At 34.9% G+C, this 16,284-nt stretch overlaps 1 protein-coding gene across 3 annotated transcripts in view; it reads right to left on the reverse strand.

Annotated features, from left to right (window-relative positions):
* Positions 1-1,677: 1,677 nt before the first annotated feature.
* The window catches only part of LOC118267745 (ammonium transporter Rh type B), a 32,795-nt gene continuing 18,188 nt past the window's right edge, over positions 1,678-16,284 (reverse strand). For all 3 annotated transcript variants that reach the window (XM_050694071.1, XM_035581913.2, XM_050694070.1), the window contains exons 4-11: positions 14,501-14,692; positions 13,163-13,305; positions 12,076-12,238; positions 10,829-10,941; positions 10,029-10,223; positions 7,390-7,551; positions 6,648-6,738; positions 1,678-2,941 (exon numbers count right to left, since the gene is read on the reverse strand). In XM_050694071.1, coding sequence (XP_050550028.1) covers positions 2,859-2,941; positions 6,648-6,738; positions 7,390-7,551; positions 10,029-10,223; positions 10,829-10,941; positions 12,076-12,238; positions 13,163-13,305; positions 14,501-14,692 — 1,142 coding nt within the window. In that variant the 3' untranslated portion in view covers positions 1,678-2,858. The remainder of the gene's footprint in view (positions 2,942-6,647; positions 6,739-7,389; positions 7,552-10,028; positions 10,224-10,828; positions 10,942-12,075; positions 12,239-13,162; positions 13,306-14,500; positions 14,693-16,284) is intronic.

Here is a 16,284-nt window from a genome sequence, read left to right on the forward strand (position 1 = left end):
ATTTATTACTGAAACTTAGTTTGTTCTATGAATTAAATTGGAATGAAATTCTTAGTCAAAGCACTACACATTTTGAGGTTCTTTGTAGAATTTTGATTTATGACATAGAAACTGTAAGTTAAAGACTCAGCTGCCAGTCTTCAAGAAAATGCTCAGAAAATTGTTGAAAAATGCTTTCAAGAAGAAGTCGCAATTAAATACATACGATACGCTGTATTTATAAAGCATATGTTTTTGATAAAAAAAAAAAACATATCCACGACCATCCATAGCACGCATCCATACCACACATATGTACATAGCACACATCCATAGCGCGCATCCCATCATATAAAAAACATATTATCTTAGTTAAGTCCGCTTCCAGTCCTAAGCTATGTGTACCAATGAATATGATTAATGAATGCCAAACATACCCACAGCAACGTAGCATAGCACATCTCTGGTGGAAAAGTACCCTTTAGACTCACAAAGAAGTAAAACTAACACAAACATAAAATTAAAACAAAGATTTAAATACAAAATCTTAAATATAACAAGAAGTACCTATTAGAAATATAACAGCTCTAACAATTCCAACCAAATCCCGAGATATATCAAAAGCAGCGAACGATGATACAAATAATGTTTTCCCCTGAAATTCCATTCTTACACGCCTCATGACAGCTAGTAAGAAACACTTGGGATACTTGCCAAACGAATTTGAAGCTTTTGTCACTAACATTAAAGTCTTTAACGATCAACTTGACAGGGACCCAGGTGGTTGCCTCAAGCAAGAATTGAAAAATAATTCGAAATACCTTTTTCGAATACTGAAAACGTATTTTATTTAACAAACGACGTTTCAGGAATATCTAGTTATAAAGTGATGATGGAGCCTGTGTTTTCAGGGAGGTTGTTTATGTGAAATGTTGTATTGAAAGGTCTTTGATTAAGGGCTACGGATAGTAGTAGTATTTGTTGAAGATTTTTTTGCTAAAGACCAAGGAAACTATGTACATGTTCTTACAATTTGCTATTTATAATTGGGTAGAGCCATTCGATAGATAAGAATAAATGTACCTGTGTTGTTTCTGATCATCACATTTTTGTTTAAGTCAAACCAAATAGAACACATATTAGTTCCTAAACACCTACATTTAGAAGTCACAAAAAGTGTCCAGTACTTTTTGAATAACAGGTTAAAATTAAAATAAAATTTCCTAACTCACCTTGTGCTACACTTAGATTTTTAACAAATTCTCCGTATCGGACTTCCAAAAGACTCCCAAAAGAACCTTGTCGAGGACTCCTTCTACCTTCGTAATACACACTTAATTTGCGATTAAACTGCCTCGCCCAACTCAACAGGAAATACCTATTTTACTCGAAAAAAGGCCCGTTTATCCAATACATCTTTATTCAAGTTTACACTTTATGGGAAAACAGCTCTTAACTGTCTTAAAGGTAAGCACATTTTTGTTTGTAGTGCGATTGTTATAGTTTATTAGTGTTGGGTAGGTGCTTTGTTAGCGCCTATGGGAGAGGGAGAGTTAGTTGAGGTTTTATTATTATTTTATTGTGTGCTAAAAAGTATCTAGTACTACTTACTTACTTATTTTGATTTCAAAATATAAGAGTTGACATAGATATAATCAACTCAATTAAACTCAATATAATTATGCGTAAATAAAACACTTTATTCTTAAACAATTTATTATTATATTCACATAACGTAAAGCTTATGACTACAATATACACTCTTACACACTAAAAACATAGATACATAAAAATATCTTCATTTTGAAAATTATATCAGATCGATATGAAACTCACAGATGCTCAGAAAATGTGTTTGCTATAAAATCCCTTGTTCTGTGTATTATTTTTTGGCCATAAAACCATCGATTTTTGGGGCCTTTAAAAGTTATATTGCGAGGATCTTTAAAATACTAGTTCATACATGATAGAACCCACAATTATGGTACATACTTTAACTCATTAAATCCTTGACTCTTTAATCCTTGTATGGTTACAACGAGCATTATAATCTTAGAGGTATTTGTATAGTGGACATTCGCACAAAATTCGATGTTGGGTTGAATACAAATTTTATTTTTTACCTTAATAATTAACTAAACTAATTATTGTGATTTTTGTCTTACTTACGTAGTTTTTTGACGAGGAACTCGACCAGAGAGACACGGCTCCTGTCGTGCTGCCGAGTCGCCGCCCATTTTGTCGCAAAATGCTACTCTTGAATATGAGCTTTGCATGCAAGCATGGCTTGAAACTATTCGAGTTCCTCGTCAAATCAATACGTGAATAAGCCGAAAAACATAATAATTAATGTAGAATGTCTCACAAAAGTAATAATTAACTAAACTGATAATTTTAAAGAGTATAAAACACTAACCTATGTATGTGACAACTTTCCTACAAACTAAATATCTTAGGTTATCTAGGCTTGTGACAAAAGCGCTCCGAAAGCGTATGTCTTGGTTCTGACTATTGATAGAGGTTTTCTTGACGAATCAGATCCTTATGTCCTTTGGCTAATTATTAGAAAACTTTACTTGTAAGGCCTCTGGTGTTTCGGGTGTCCAAGAGCAACGGCGATTGCTTACCATCAGGTGTTCTGTCTAATCGTTTACCGGCTTATACCATTAAAAAAATTAAAAACCTACATACATTTCATTAAAAGTATTCCAATAGGCCTCCAGTATCTTCAATTGACAATCTTAACAAAATTTTCGTCGTAACCCCGAAAAAAAAAAAACACATTCTTATTCCTTTTTATTTTTGTTCCGGAACTGTTTGATAATCATGAGGTTTACAATTGAAAGCTTTCAGAATAAAGACGCCATTGTTATGTTAAGTTAGGGCAGTTCCCAGTTCACTTCGTCGTCGTATCGCTGGTGCACCTCTAGGGGCGCGAACAACTTCGTTTTCGCTATCAAACCTGTGAACAAATAATTATATTGTCAATTTATATCTTATGTACATAGCATGACTGTTGTTATTCGGGAGCGTGGTCAGGGGTGTGCTCAGTGTTCAGTTATGAGAATCTTTAACAAATAAAATTACTGAATAATATTTTTGAAATGTCGAGCAAGTTAGCGGCTGATGCCTGGGTTTACCGGAGCTCCGCCTCAAAAAGCAGGAGTAGGAACGGGGTGGTTTTTAGTCAATAAGAGTCTGATACTCTCTGTCGCCTCGCCCAAGGTACGAGAAGTCATTGGATGATTTAATCGACTTAAAAAAAGTGTGCTGAACCATAAGTAATCATGTCCAAAAAAGATATCGAGCGAATTGTCGGTTGAAACGTCATAATTTCGGCATCCGAAAACTCAATAACAATTTGCCTGATTCACTAATCAAATGATAGACTAGAATTTAATAAAAGTACGTATTATGGACTCCTTTGTCCACTCACATATCACTTTAAACAATCACATATCAGGGAAAATATAAACTAACAACACTGCTAGTCTATTTTTTATCATAGAATCTTCTCAAATCAAAAATAGCTCTAAAAAAGAAATCATCCCAAATACACCATAAGAGGAGACCACTTTTCCTGAACCTTCCAATCGTCCCGTTATCCCGTAATACCTACATCCAATTAATTAATGAATAAATCCAATGAAGGGTTGAACCGGGAAAGGAAATACTCAAATTCACCCCTTATGTAAAACTCTTACCCGGTATCGACAAATTTAGAAAACGCTTGTAAGTAAAAGACCCACACTGTTGTTAGGGAGCATTTTCATTGGAATTATTTTTCCATTATATTTTATTTTATTAAAAGGGTTTCTATTGTTTATATTACTAAAAAATTACAGCAAGAAATGTAAATTATCACACTTCACACTAATATTATAAATGTGACAGTTTGAAACACGCTGAAACAACTGAACAGATTTTGGTGGAACATGGTGTTCAGACAGGCTATGAGTAGACTTGGGTGATAGGATACTTTTTATCCTACGGGAACGCAGATGAAGCCGCTGGCAGAAGCCAATAAGTTGTAGTTAAAATTTATAAGTAACGAATATGAAAGTTATAAAAGTCTAAACCCAAGTAAAAAATACATGAAATTGGTAAAATTACTTGTATTTATTTTATCGTCCGTTGCCATAATTATTATCCTGACCGAACCAAAACCGCCTGTGCTCCACCACCCACGACAGATCTTGTGATATTTCTAAGAAGTCTAGATAAAATGTTGTATTTATGAAACTAAGCTAAGTCTAGATTTATTTTTGTGATGATATAAATAGGTTTGATGTAGGTATCTATGTAAAAATTTAGCGTAGCTGCGGACTACCTAGCGGGTTTACCGGGACTCCGGGGTTAAAAGCAGAAGTAGGAACGGGGTGGTTTTTAGTCAGTAACGCTGCTGATCAAAGGCCTCTTCTCACACGGAAAAGGTTTGATTATTAATCACCACGCTGTCTTAATACGGGTTGACGATTTCAAACATACTTACAAATTATAAGCCATTTTTCGCCACAACGTTTTCTTTCAGCGTTTGTTAGTAGTGTCTAAATAATCTTAGAAAGTAGGTACATATAACTCGGAAAAAGTCACATTGGTACTTGCTGTTGGTAGGTTTCAAACCGCACTCTCATACATGAGAAGCGGGCGTCTTAAACCTCTGGGCCACCACGATAACCCCCCCCCCCAGAAATAAGGTTAAAGGTAGAATATTAGTTTAGGAGAACACTAGAAGCGATATAAACGTGAGCACAGCCCCTTAGTAAACTCGAAAATTCTAAAGCATTGTCACCCGAACAGAAACGTTGCACCCATGATATTTCGACGTGCGGGTTTTAATCAAACCTGATTTGTTAATCAAACGATTCGTCGGGATAAAATAAATCCCTACAACGAACGGGCGATCGTACAAATTGTATTAAATTTTAACAGGCTTTATTCGCTTCAGTTGCGTGAAATTAGTGATTATTCAGACCAATGAATTCGTGTTGAATCTGTTTCTAGAATCATCTTTGAAATAAATAACCTTCTAACAGTTCCGAATGTTACCAGTAGGTAAACCTTTAGGAAGATTCCAATATAAAATGTTCGATTTGTTTTAGATTGAATAAAAAGTCAAACGCATCAACAGCAACGTAGCTTAGCACATCTCTGGTGGAAACATTGACTGATTTTTGACAGGAACTCCATAACAAATTGATGTCAAAAATCGATCCTTATCTATGAAGATTGATGGAGATAAGTTATTAATATTGGCCGTTAGTGTTATACGTGTAACTCTAAACTAAGACAACAATAGCCAATTTAAAATAGAACTAACAACATCAGCAATGAGAATTGAACTGTACGTATAAACCCTTTAGGGCTAATTAAATATGTTATGTTACTGCGCAAAACAAACAATAGCTTATTAATAATGTGTATTAGGCACATACAATACATAAAATAGGCTATACAATGTTGTTTACTAAAACACATAGCTGCCATATTCAACCTTGGCCCAGTCAAACTTTCCTCAGTAATTTTCCTAAGGGCGAATCCATAACACTGCGTTGCGGTATCGCATCGCAAAAATCCACGACGCCGTGTATCGTGGAAATTTCCGATGCGACGTCGCGTCGTAAGAGTATGCGACGCGGCGACGCGCTAGCATTCAGTGGGTATCGTGGGTGGGTCGTATCCGATGAAATTTTTGGCGTCGCATCGCAAAAACGACGTCGAACCGCAATGCGATGCGATGTCGCAACGCAGTGTTGTGGATTCGCCCTTTTTTTGAGGGGGGAAAATCATCCAATGACTTCTCCCGCCTTGGGCGAGGCGAGAGGGAGTGTCAGAACGCAGTGTTAAACCCGCTAGGTAGTATTCGCCCTAAGGTACAAAATATAAACTGTAATTGAAAACAAACTAAATGATTTACTGCCTATTTATTACAAGTCTAGTGTTTAAGCGAGATTTAGTTAGCTGATATTTTACAGTGAGATTATAATTGTTTAAAAACTTGATGGCAGTTTCTTATCTTTTGAATCCGTAGTTTATTTATGATACTGTACGAGTACCTCTGTTTGTTAAAGTAAATGTTTATTACATTTTAATTGTTTAGATTTAACTTGAAGATGTAATATTTCTTCTTAAGGTCGGGTATTGTTATTAAAACGGGAATTGAAATGATTTTTATCTAGACTAATAAATAAAATTGGAGTGTCGGTTTGCAATATTATAATAACCGCTTTTTACTACATGCATATGAATATACATACATCAAAATAAAATTGTATACAATTTTTGTCTGTCTATCTGCTTGTTCTGGCTAATCTCTGAAATGGCCCGACCGATTTTGACGTGTCTTATATTTATTGTAGGTAGCTGATGAACTATGGAGTAACTTAGAGTACTTTAATTAGTCACAAAGTCCGTACTCCACGTGAGCAAAGCCGCAGGCAAAAAATAATATATCTTTTATTAATTTAGTTACTGTCATTCAAAAATAAATACCAAAAAATAAATTGGCCAAATGCTTCGAGAAAGAAGGAAAAGGAGTCAGAAAGAATCCTTTCAGTTCTTACACAAACAAATTAAATCTAAACGAACAAAGACACTAGCTAGTTACAAGTAAAATAAATAAAATGGAAAGGCAATTACAAATAGTGAATGTCACAAGCAGTACTTACCGGAAATGAATCCCGTTCCGAATGACAGTACCAGCGTAGTTACAAGGGCTACCAACTGGTATACTGCTTGCATTGAACTTGATCTGCCATCCTGTGTTGAAACAATATAATACATACTTAAAATGTTATTTTGGGAGTATTTTGTATAATCGATCATAATTTGTTTTGTTATAAGGTCTAAATTCGATATGAGAAAATAATTACGGCTATTTTTTGTTGCAAAATGTGACGTTGATTTAGATTAAATTGGAATTCATTGTGAAAAGTGAATAGATTTTATTGAAGTGTTGAAGAAACCTTATAAAATTGGTTCTATTTTTTCTTTTATTTACTTATACTTCGCATTTTTAAAATGCTTTTACAAACGTACAAACTCACTATACATGCATACATTAGCCCCATACCCGAAACATGTATTTGTGCATCACACAAAGATTTTGTGCAGGAATCGAACCCATGCCGAACCCCACGTTTTACAACAAGTAGTCACCCAGCCACTGCATCCCGTCCCCAACAACCCTTCCTAACACCCAAAAGGCCGGTAACAAAATGCACTTGTAACGCCTCTGGTTTTTGAAGTCTACATTGGCGGCGGCAATTGCTCACCATCAGGTGATCCATCTGCTCGTTCACTAGCTGCCATAGCCAATGCCATAAAAAAAACTGCACCATAGCTATAAAGTTAATACATGTAAATGTATTATTATATTTAATCCAATAAGAATGATAAACATTATCTTACCGCAGCCCCTGCACTGAAGATGTTGCTGTACTCAGAGCCATACGTGTCGACAGTGGCGATAGCTGCGAAGAGAGCTGACAGTAGACCGGAGTATACTCCAGGAGCACCGTGCAGGTTGTGCACACCACATGTGTCCTGGATGCCGATCTTTTCTAGTAATGGCTGTAGACAAGACGGAAAATCTAAATTAATAGGAATTCTGTTTTAAGGTCTAACAAATATTTATTTTGCACCACCGCTGCATAAGTAATGGTCAATGTTTAATTAATTATTATGTTATCGGCTTGACGAGGCGACTCACATGACGTTTTGACGAGGAACTCGACTAGTTTCAAGCCATGCTACAGGCTCATATTCATGAGCAGCATTCCGCGACACGCGACGCGGCAATTGTCGCGCTGCTACTGTGTCGAATTTCTCGTCAAAACGTAACGTGAGTAAGCCGATAACATAATAATTAATTTAGTATGTCTCACGAAAGTTACAAAAAAAAGGTCAATGTTTAACTTTAAACACATGTTTACTTCTAATAAAACACCTTAAAATCTCTTTAAGATCCAACAAATTACATCAAATATGTATTTTCACGCCTTTATCCCCGAAGGGCAGTATTATGGCAGTAATGCCACTGTACAATGTACACCGACTTTTCACCATTTGTGTTATAAGTCCCATCTAATAGGGGTTGAGCCTATTGATATATACTGAGCCCAATATCAGACTCCATACTACTACTGAAGAGATATCTAAAATCTAAAAGAAAAAAGATTGCGTCAAATAAAAAAAATTAAATTTTAAAAAACAAATTTCAACATACAGGTTGATATTTTAAGCTCCTTTATGCCACCGTTTGATACAGGTTAACATTGCCCAGGGCACTCAACGGTACAAAAATACAATTAGAAGAAATAAAGATATTTTAATTAGTAATTTTGTATTACTGGGGAACGTTACGTGGGACCCTACTTAATGTACTAACGACCTTTCCAAATTTGGGAACTCTGGGGCTAAAAGGATGTAAGTGTACCTGGACAGTATTAGGTTTAAAATATAGTGTATTGTATATACCTAATTTTATTGTATTGCTAAACTAGAAATAATGAAATTAAGTGTGGGAGAGCCATGCTTCGGCACGAATGGGCCGGCTCGACCAGAGTGGATAACATCGGTCTCGCAAAAAATCGACGTGAAACAACGCTTGCGTTGTGTGAGTGAGGTTACCCTCCTTCTCAATCTTCCCAATCCCAGATTCCCCAACAACCCTTAAATTCCTAAGGTCCCCTGAAAAGGCCGGCAACGCACCTGTTTATAAATTGAAACTCGACATGTTGTCTATAAACCAATATTACCGATATTTTCCCTATTCCTATTAAAGAAAATAAATGCCAACACGTGCTCGGATTTTTCTACAAGATATAAAAAGGCCCTCAAGGCCAAAAGACTATAAATGTTTGTCGTTAAGCATGTAAAATATTAGGAAATTATAAATATTATAAGACAAAACTTTTATATACGAGTAATAGAAGTAAGTCCCTGAAGAGACGAATTTTATATTAGACTACATTAGGTAGTTTTTTGCTGTTAAGTGATTTCCTTAATTTCATGTGAAACTTCGCTCAAATATGTTGACTTAACATTTTATCTATAGAGCCTGTGAAAATAATATACACTCAGATCCAAGATTCAGACAACTCTTTTCTAGTATACTTATACTCTTTGGATTACTGACTGATACTGTTTGGTCAATACCAAATCAATATAGGAAACGTTAGGTAGGATACCAAAAAAAGAATATCGAAATTCGCGATACAGGTAAATCGACAAATAAATAAATCTATTCTTCAGAGGTTTATAAATACTTTTAATAGTTACTGTCCACAGATATCGGTCGTCCTCTGGGACCTTCAAATTTCAAAGAAGTTTCTTACAAAAATATTATCTGTTCTCACACTTGGACATTTTCACAAAACTTCTATCTAATTTTGTCTCTAGATAGTCAAACTTTGTTCTTTCGTAGCCCATCTCAGGATGTATTAAAAATAGATGGGGCTATTGAGTGGCAGGCTAGATACTTTGTCTGGGCATAATACACAATATTTTACTTTACTTGAAAATAGAAGCATTAGCAAGTATTCTTATAATATTTCTATATCATAAAGATAGTATGAATTTATTTCAGTTAATGATAAACAGTCTTGGATTTTAGACCTGACAGCAGTTACAGCCACCAAAAGTACCATAAATAAAAAAAGGTAATGACTCTGAGTAGGTTTCTTGTTGCCATTTTTCTTTAATTGATAACTAATCTATAAATGTATATCTTTGTTGCATAGAAATGTAGGCTTGTTCGGCCAATCACCAGATTTGAACTCCAAAACTTGTTTATTTTGCTGACATAACATTGTTATGGAATCAGTACAAGTAAAATAGAAAAATCTTCTGAAATCTTTTGCAATTTATGTAGTTAGTTCGCTATAATATTAAAAATTGCTGCACAAATTATATGGTGTATAAGAGCAATATTTATGAATATTCTCATAGCAACTTTTACTAACTCTCCTCCACCGTGCATTAAAGTGCACTATTACTGAAATGATACTGGGAAAATAATAAAATAATAATGATCCAAAAACACTCACCGTAACAAATCTGTAGCCCAAAACGCTGATGACACCAGCACCAATACCAATGGCTATAGCGACTCCGGGCCCAATGAACAGGTTGGCGACGGCTCCCACGCCCACACCACCAGCAAGCGTGGAGTTCTGAATATGCACCATATCCAGCTTGCCGGGCTTGTGGCTCACCATTGCTGAGAGGACGAATGTTGTTACCTGATGGCAAACAAAGATTTTATGCTGGCTTCTTGCATTATTTTTTATTTAAGTCTTTGACTGCCAATAGAAAACTGTTGAAGGCAAATCCTCCGCTAACATCGGTCACCGGTGACCACCACGGCGTTCAATGTGTTAAAAGCTTCATGCACATAAATACATACATGGGTGGACATAATGCTGTTGGTATTTTCTGCCTGTCTGACTATATTGAATCATCATCATCATCAGCCGTAAGACGTCCACTGTTAAACAAAGGCCTCCCCCTTAGTCCTCCAGATAGAACGTCTGCTTCATTATATTGAATACGAGATCGTAAATTATACATACTCGTATATTATATCCTTTTTACTTAGGATTACCTAAGTTATGAGTATCACAAAAATGTCACTCCTAGATCCGTAACAACAATTTTGTTGAAAACAACATCATCGACAGGCACCAATTTAAAAAGCTGACGGCCAACCTACTGGAATGTAGTGGCACCAGAAAAAGAAGGTAACATCACCATTTTTGTTCTTCTCGGAAAGGGTTGAGTAAGGTTTTTATAGGGGTGGAATCTCCATACCTATAGTTTAGAGTTTTGATAATGAACATGTTCTTACCGTAGCAGCAGCTAAAGACAGATAGGTGTTGACAACTGCTCGTTGTGCTTCGGCGTCAGTTTGCGCCAAGCCCGAGTTGAAAGATGGCCAGAAGATCCATAGGAATATTGAACCTGTTCAAAATACATTATTTTTTATTACTAGCTTCTGCCAGCGGCCTCGCCCGCGTTTGCGTAGAATAAAAAGTATGCTTTGTGTTATTCCAGACTATAATCTGCTTCTGATCCACATTTAATGGTATGACACTTTTGACTCGTCAAATACCTATAAAGTGTGAGGACATTTCTACTAATTCAACTTAACGTCTATTCATAATCTATCAATTAACTAAGACTATAAAATTACTTAACTTATTATTAGTATTTAGTGACTATTGTCACTAAAGCATAAAATTATAAAGTATAACATTATCAATATTTTACACCAATAACAAAAGCAAAATACAACAAAACTATAGATAAAAAGAGGAAGCACTGATGAAGCGTAAACGTCAGGAACAATCTAGAAGTATCTAGGTCATTCCGTCACAGTGCTGGATAATGGAGCGAACGAAGGGGAGAACATTTTCAATAATATTAAAAGACACTCTCCACCTAAGCTGAACTGCGAACTGCATTTATGGCAGTTTAGAAACTTAGTTTGAATTATGTAGCATTTTTATGGATCTTTTAGAATGAATTTTCTTTTATTCCGCTTCTTAGAGTAGGTGTTACATGGTGGTATTACATAATACAGAGTTTGATACAGAATTCTGTATTTTTATTTCTGAGAATTTCAGTTCACTTGATGATATGTGATCAGCACCGTTTGCAACACTAAATCAGTTGTGAATGCATTGTCGGTCTTTTGGTAGTCTATTACAAAAGTGGCCTAATTATGGAAACAGCGACGTCTTGACTACCAATGATATCAATATCTGGCATTATCATATCAATATTATATTTATTTTATGTTTTAAATAAAATATATTGACTTGGCCACCACAAGAAAACAGAACTACTTTGGTTGACATTTCTTGTATTATATTGTTTAGTCTATCTCATGATTACGAATTACGATGGTCTATTGTATGATTACGAAATAAAATAACCGACTTGGTATACTTGGATCTCACAACATTTTACGGTAGAAAAACTGAGGTGCAAGACTTGGGCTTCTTTACAGGATGTTTTTGATGGTATATTATCTTTCTTGAATCATAATTCAATTTATAACACTTCATGAACAACATATGCAAACCAACATACCAAGCATAGCAGTAATATCGGAGATGTAGGTGGGCCCGTCCAGGCGCTCAGTGCCGGCCGCGTCCGGGCCAGTGGGCTTCCTTAACCTAAATGCAGTGCTCACTCCCAGTCCGAAGTACGCACCATACGTGTGAATACCTATAGATCCTCCTATGTCTGTTACCTGGAAATAAAGTGTGTATTGAAATGTTTCTGATACGTAACGTACATAATCTTGCGCACATTTGTTTGTTGATAATAATTTTGATGACTCCTTACTTTATGATACTAGTAGTATCTTAAGTTAGACGCCCAACTTTCAAATCAAACTCTATTAAAGAATCGTATAGCTATATATTACTATGTCTCATCTCATCTCTGATGTCTTTTTCCTAACCTCTAGATACCCGGAGCTGCGGATTACCTAGCGGGTCCGGCTCAAGGAACGGGGTGGTTTTTAGTCAGTAAGAGTCTGATACCTCTCGCCTTGTCCATGGTAAGAGAAGTCATTGGATGATTTTCTCCCTTTAAAAAGGCCTCTTGATACTTATAGCCATTTTTGAGTTGAACTTTAAACCTTGGTTTGGCAGATGCACGACTGTATGAAAATTGAAGCTGTTTCATAATTCTATCATAATCTCTTACAGACTCCCGGTATTATTACGTCACATGTTTATTAGAAACGATTTCACAAACAATTAGTGTATCTCTAATATGTCACCCACGAGTTTGTAAACAAGTATGGCCAACAAATTAAATATGACCAACGCCCATAAATCGTAATATTTATTTTTTATGAGAATCCCTTTTAAAACTTTAAATAGTTTAAGTACTGTGATACAAAAAGTGACGCTAAGATATAAAAGTCGACTACAGGGAATACTTTGCATGATACTGGAGCGAATCTAAGTCCCTGTTACTATCGGTAGTAGCCACATTCAAAAAGGCATTCGATAAAATAAGCATTTAAGCCCAAGAAAAGAAGTAATCAAAATCGAATCTACATTTGAATTACAACCCTAAGAAGCCATAAAATGAGTTCAAGAATACTTAAAAAAAGAACTAGGTCCTTTTCCATTCTACAACAACTACGCAAAGTAATACCAACCTTATAAACACTCTCCATTAGGTACAAATTTATGCAGCCGACCGCTGTTTCTATGATGGCTATGAACAATAGCTGGGTTCCGCTTGCAAGACCCAGTAAAGCTCCGAACGTGATGAGGACAGTCGCGGACATAATGTCAGCCTCTGTGGAATTAATTAAAAAGATGTTACGTAAACAGACAATATTATTAAAACATATAGATAGATATAAAATAAGTATGTAGATGTAATATCCTGTGTAGATGTCATATAAATGTACTAATGAAATCAAAAAAGTGTTAGAGTATTCTAGGAACGAACCTTTGGTAGTCTGAAGGCATAGACATAGATATATGAATGTTACTAAACAATGGCATTCACATGTTTTGACTATTACACACAGTGTAATCAAACAAAAATAGTCTTTAAACATTATGACTCCACAATTATTACATTCCATTTTAGAATCAACATTAATGATTTGTTTATATCACTATTTCAATTACGGAGTTAATACTCTTGTTATTCCATCCTAGTTTATATGAAACACTGTCCTCATTTCTAATTCCAACAAATCCTAATCATGATATTCTAGAGGTCGAGAAACTGAAATCAACATCGTCTAATTCAATCTCGGCAGCCTAAAGAAAGCCTCAGTTATATACAAAATTGTAATTGAATTTAAAACAATATCAAAACATTTGGGCGTTACTTTAAAAGCTTTTCTTTTGTGAAATGAAATAAAGAGGAAATTGAGCATTTAAAATTTTGCCTTTATTAAAATTGGAGACAGGACCAACGTTATTGTTTTGTTGGCCACTGTGATATTGTTATTGTTTTTCAAGGAGAACTTTAAGTACTGAATGAAATATCAAGTGCTTGGACATAATTTGAAAAGACTACTTCGTGTAAAGGTTGCTGAAATATTGCTGTTGCTATTCATAATATATTTTTTTTACGTTTGTAGTATACAAGTGTCGTTATAAGCACAATGCTTGGACGTTTATTAAAAGCATTACTTTAATAATTTACATGGTTTAATTAGATGTAATACCTTTGTAAAATAGTGCAGGGCTACAGTTGCTGAAAGAAAATCTTTTACTTTCTTTTTTTTTAGTAAACAAGTTTTTAACTAGTAAGCGGGTGGGTGGCCAAATGCAGATTTATCAACATTAAGAAAATACTAAGATATTTATACTAGACTATTACAATAATTATTCCCACTTTAATATTTATTATACAACGACTACTCACCTCATAGACCTCATCTAGATTTTTTTAGAATCATTTTGACGTGTAAATGTACTCTTTTGTAGCCTATTTACAAAAATAAATTCATTGTTTCCTTGTTTCAACTTACCTAATAAACTTTTCTTAGTAATATGAATCATATTATCCTTCATATGGAAGAAGGATTGGCAGAGTAAAGCCCATTGTATAACCAATGCGGCTAAGAACCAGTTGTAGCCGAGAGCGCTGTAGCAATACTTCTTAAGGAATGTCATGAGATACGCAAAACCGATGAATATCATCACATGTGTGTCTTCAAAGCCTGGAACAAAAGTAAAGACAGATTAGATGATTTTAAACTTTATTGTAATGAGATAAGTTTGAATATTTATTGCAGGCATTAGATAGAGGTGACAGTCGCCAGACTATAAGCAGAAGAGCTCTGTGTCTAATAGCGTTTAGGCGAGGAGACCAGCGTCCCTTCTGCCTCCTAGAGCACATTCTTCCTTTTTAGCCGTTAAGCCTTTGCAGAAGGTATTAATAGGTTACTGGCCAGGGTGATCGGGTGGGTCGAGAGTCGATCAGTGTACTTCTCTTTGTGTCTATCAATTTCTGATTGGTCAGTTAATATTAAGATAGTTTTCTTGTGAACCATGGCGCACTTATGATGCAGTGCAAAATGTTTATTTTGAGCGCGTTGTTGTGTGTCTTCAAAATAGGAAAGATAAATAGAACTATATATGTATGCGACATAAAATATGTATGTATTTGTATATCCAGGTTTTAGTGCAGCACAAAACTAAAACACAATTTCGTGTTCCAGGAAAAACTACACAACAAAGGACGAATCAGTTATAATCTCTTTGTACCACTCACAAAATAACAAGCCTTAAAAATAAACATTGCATATTTTATTTGGTCAAAAATTAATGAAAAGGACAATGACCTAAACCTAGGTCTAATACAAACCGAAATGAACCTTAATCACGTCAACATAAGTCATAAAACTTCTCATTTTCATCCAAGCCCTAGTAAATAAACTGGTAAATAAACATAAATTTATGGACAACCAACCTATTGAACTTTTTATGGGATTTTTTTAAACGTATCAAAATACATCCATTTTGAACTTCATCACGCATAAAGGGAACAATACAGGGACCCTTTATATCTCTTTTTTATCTCTATGTACTGGTACAGGGTGTGGAATTTCGTGAATGATAATATTTTTTAATTTCGGTACTACTTATGACACTAAATGCATTCATCATCATCATTATACGTAGTAGAAGATAATCCGCTGCTGAACATAACAATGATAATGCACAATGACCAAGTCAAAAACATTTTTAGTTCACTTAGTTGACAGTTAAACGATTAAAGATTTCACACATCAATGGAGCTAATGACAAATTGAGTACTACACCTACTTGTATATAAAGTTATAATCCTCAAGAGTCTCATAGTTCAAACATTTCCAAAAAATAAAAAGTTATACCTAATTGTGTTCATCATACATACATACATACATAAACTTACGCCTGTCCCTTGAAAGTAGGCAGAGACAATGGAACGCTAATTGTTACGAATCTTACATATCTCTTTCGCTTCATCAACAGTCATTTCTTCATCAAAGTGTTGATTTAATTAAAATGAGAGGTCCATTACTATTTTTAAAACAATCTCCTAAAATATTGCTCACGAAATAATATACAGCCTGTATTCATACCACAGCGGTAATTGTTAGAATGTCAAATGAAAAATTGCAAATAAAATTACACAATTCATTGTTTTTTGGCTCAAAATGTACCCCTCGAGGATAATGGGACTTAAAATGGAATAAATAGAACGTGGGACGTTTGTATATCTACTATTTATTGTTGTTTTTTTTTCTTTCTTTTGTTTTATGATCTT

The sequence above is a fragment of the Spodoptera frugiperda genome, chromosome 6 (assembly GCF_023101765.2).
Source record: "Spodoptera frugiperda isolate SF20-4 chromosome 6, AGI-APGP_CSIRO_Sfru_2.0, whole genome shotgun sequence".
Lineage (NCBI taxonomy): Eukaryota > Metazoa > Arthropoda > Insecta > Lepidoptera > Noctuidae > Spodoptera > Spodoptera frugiperda.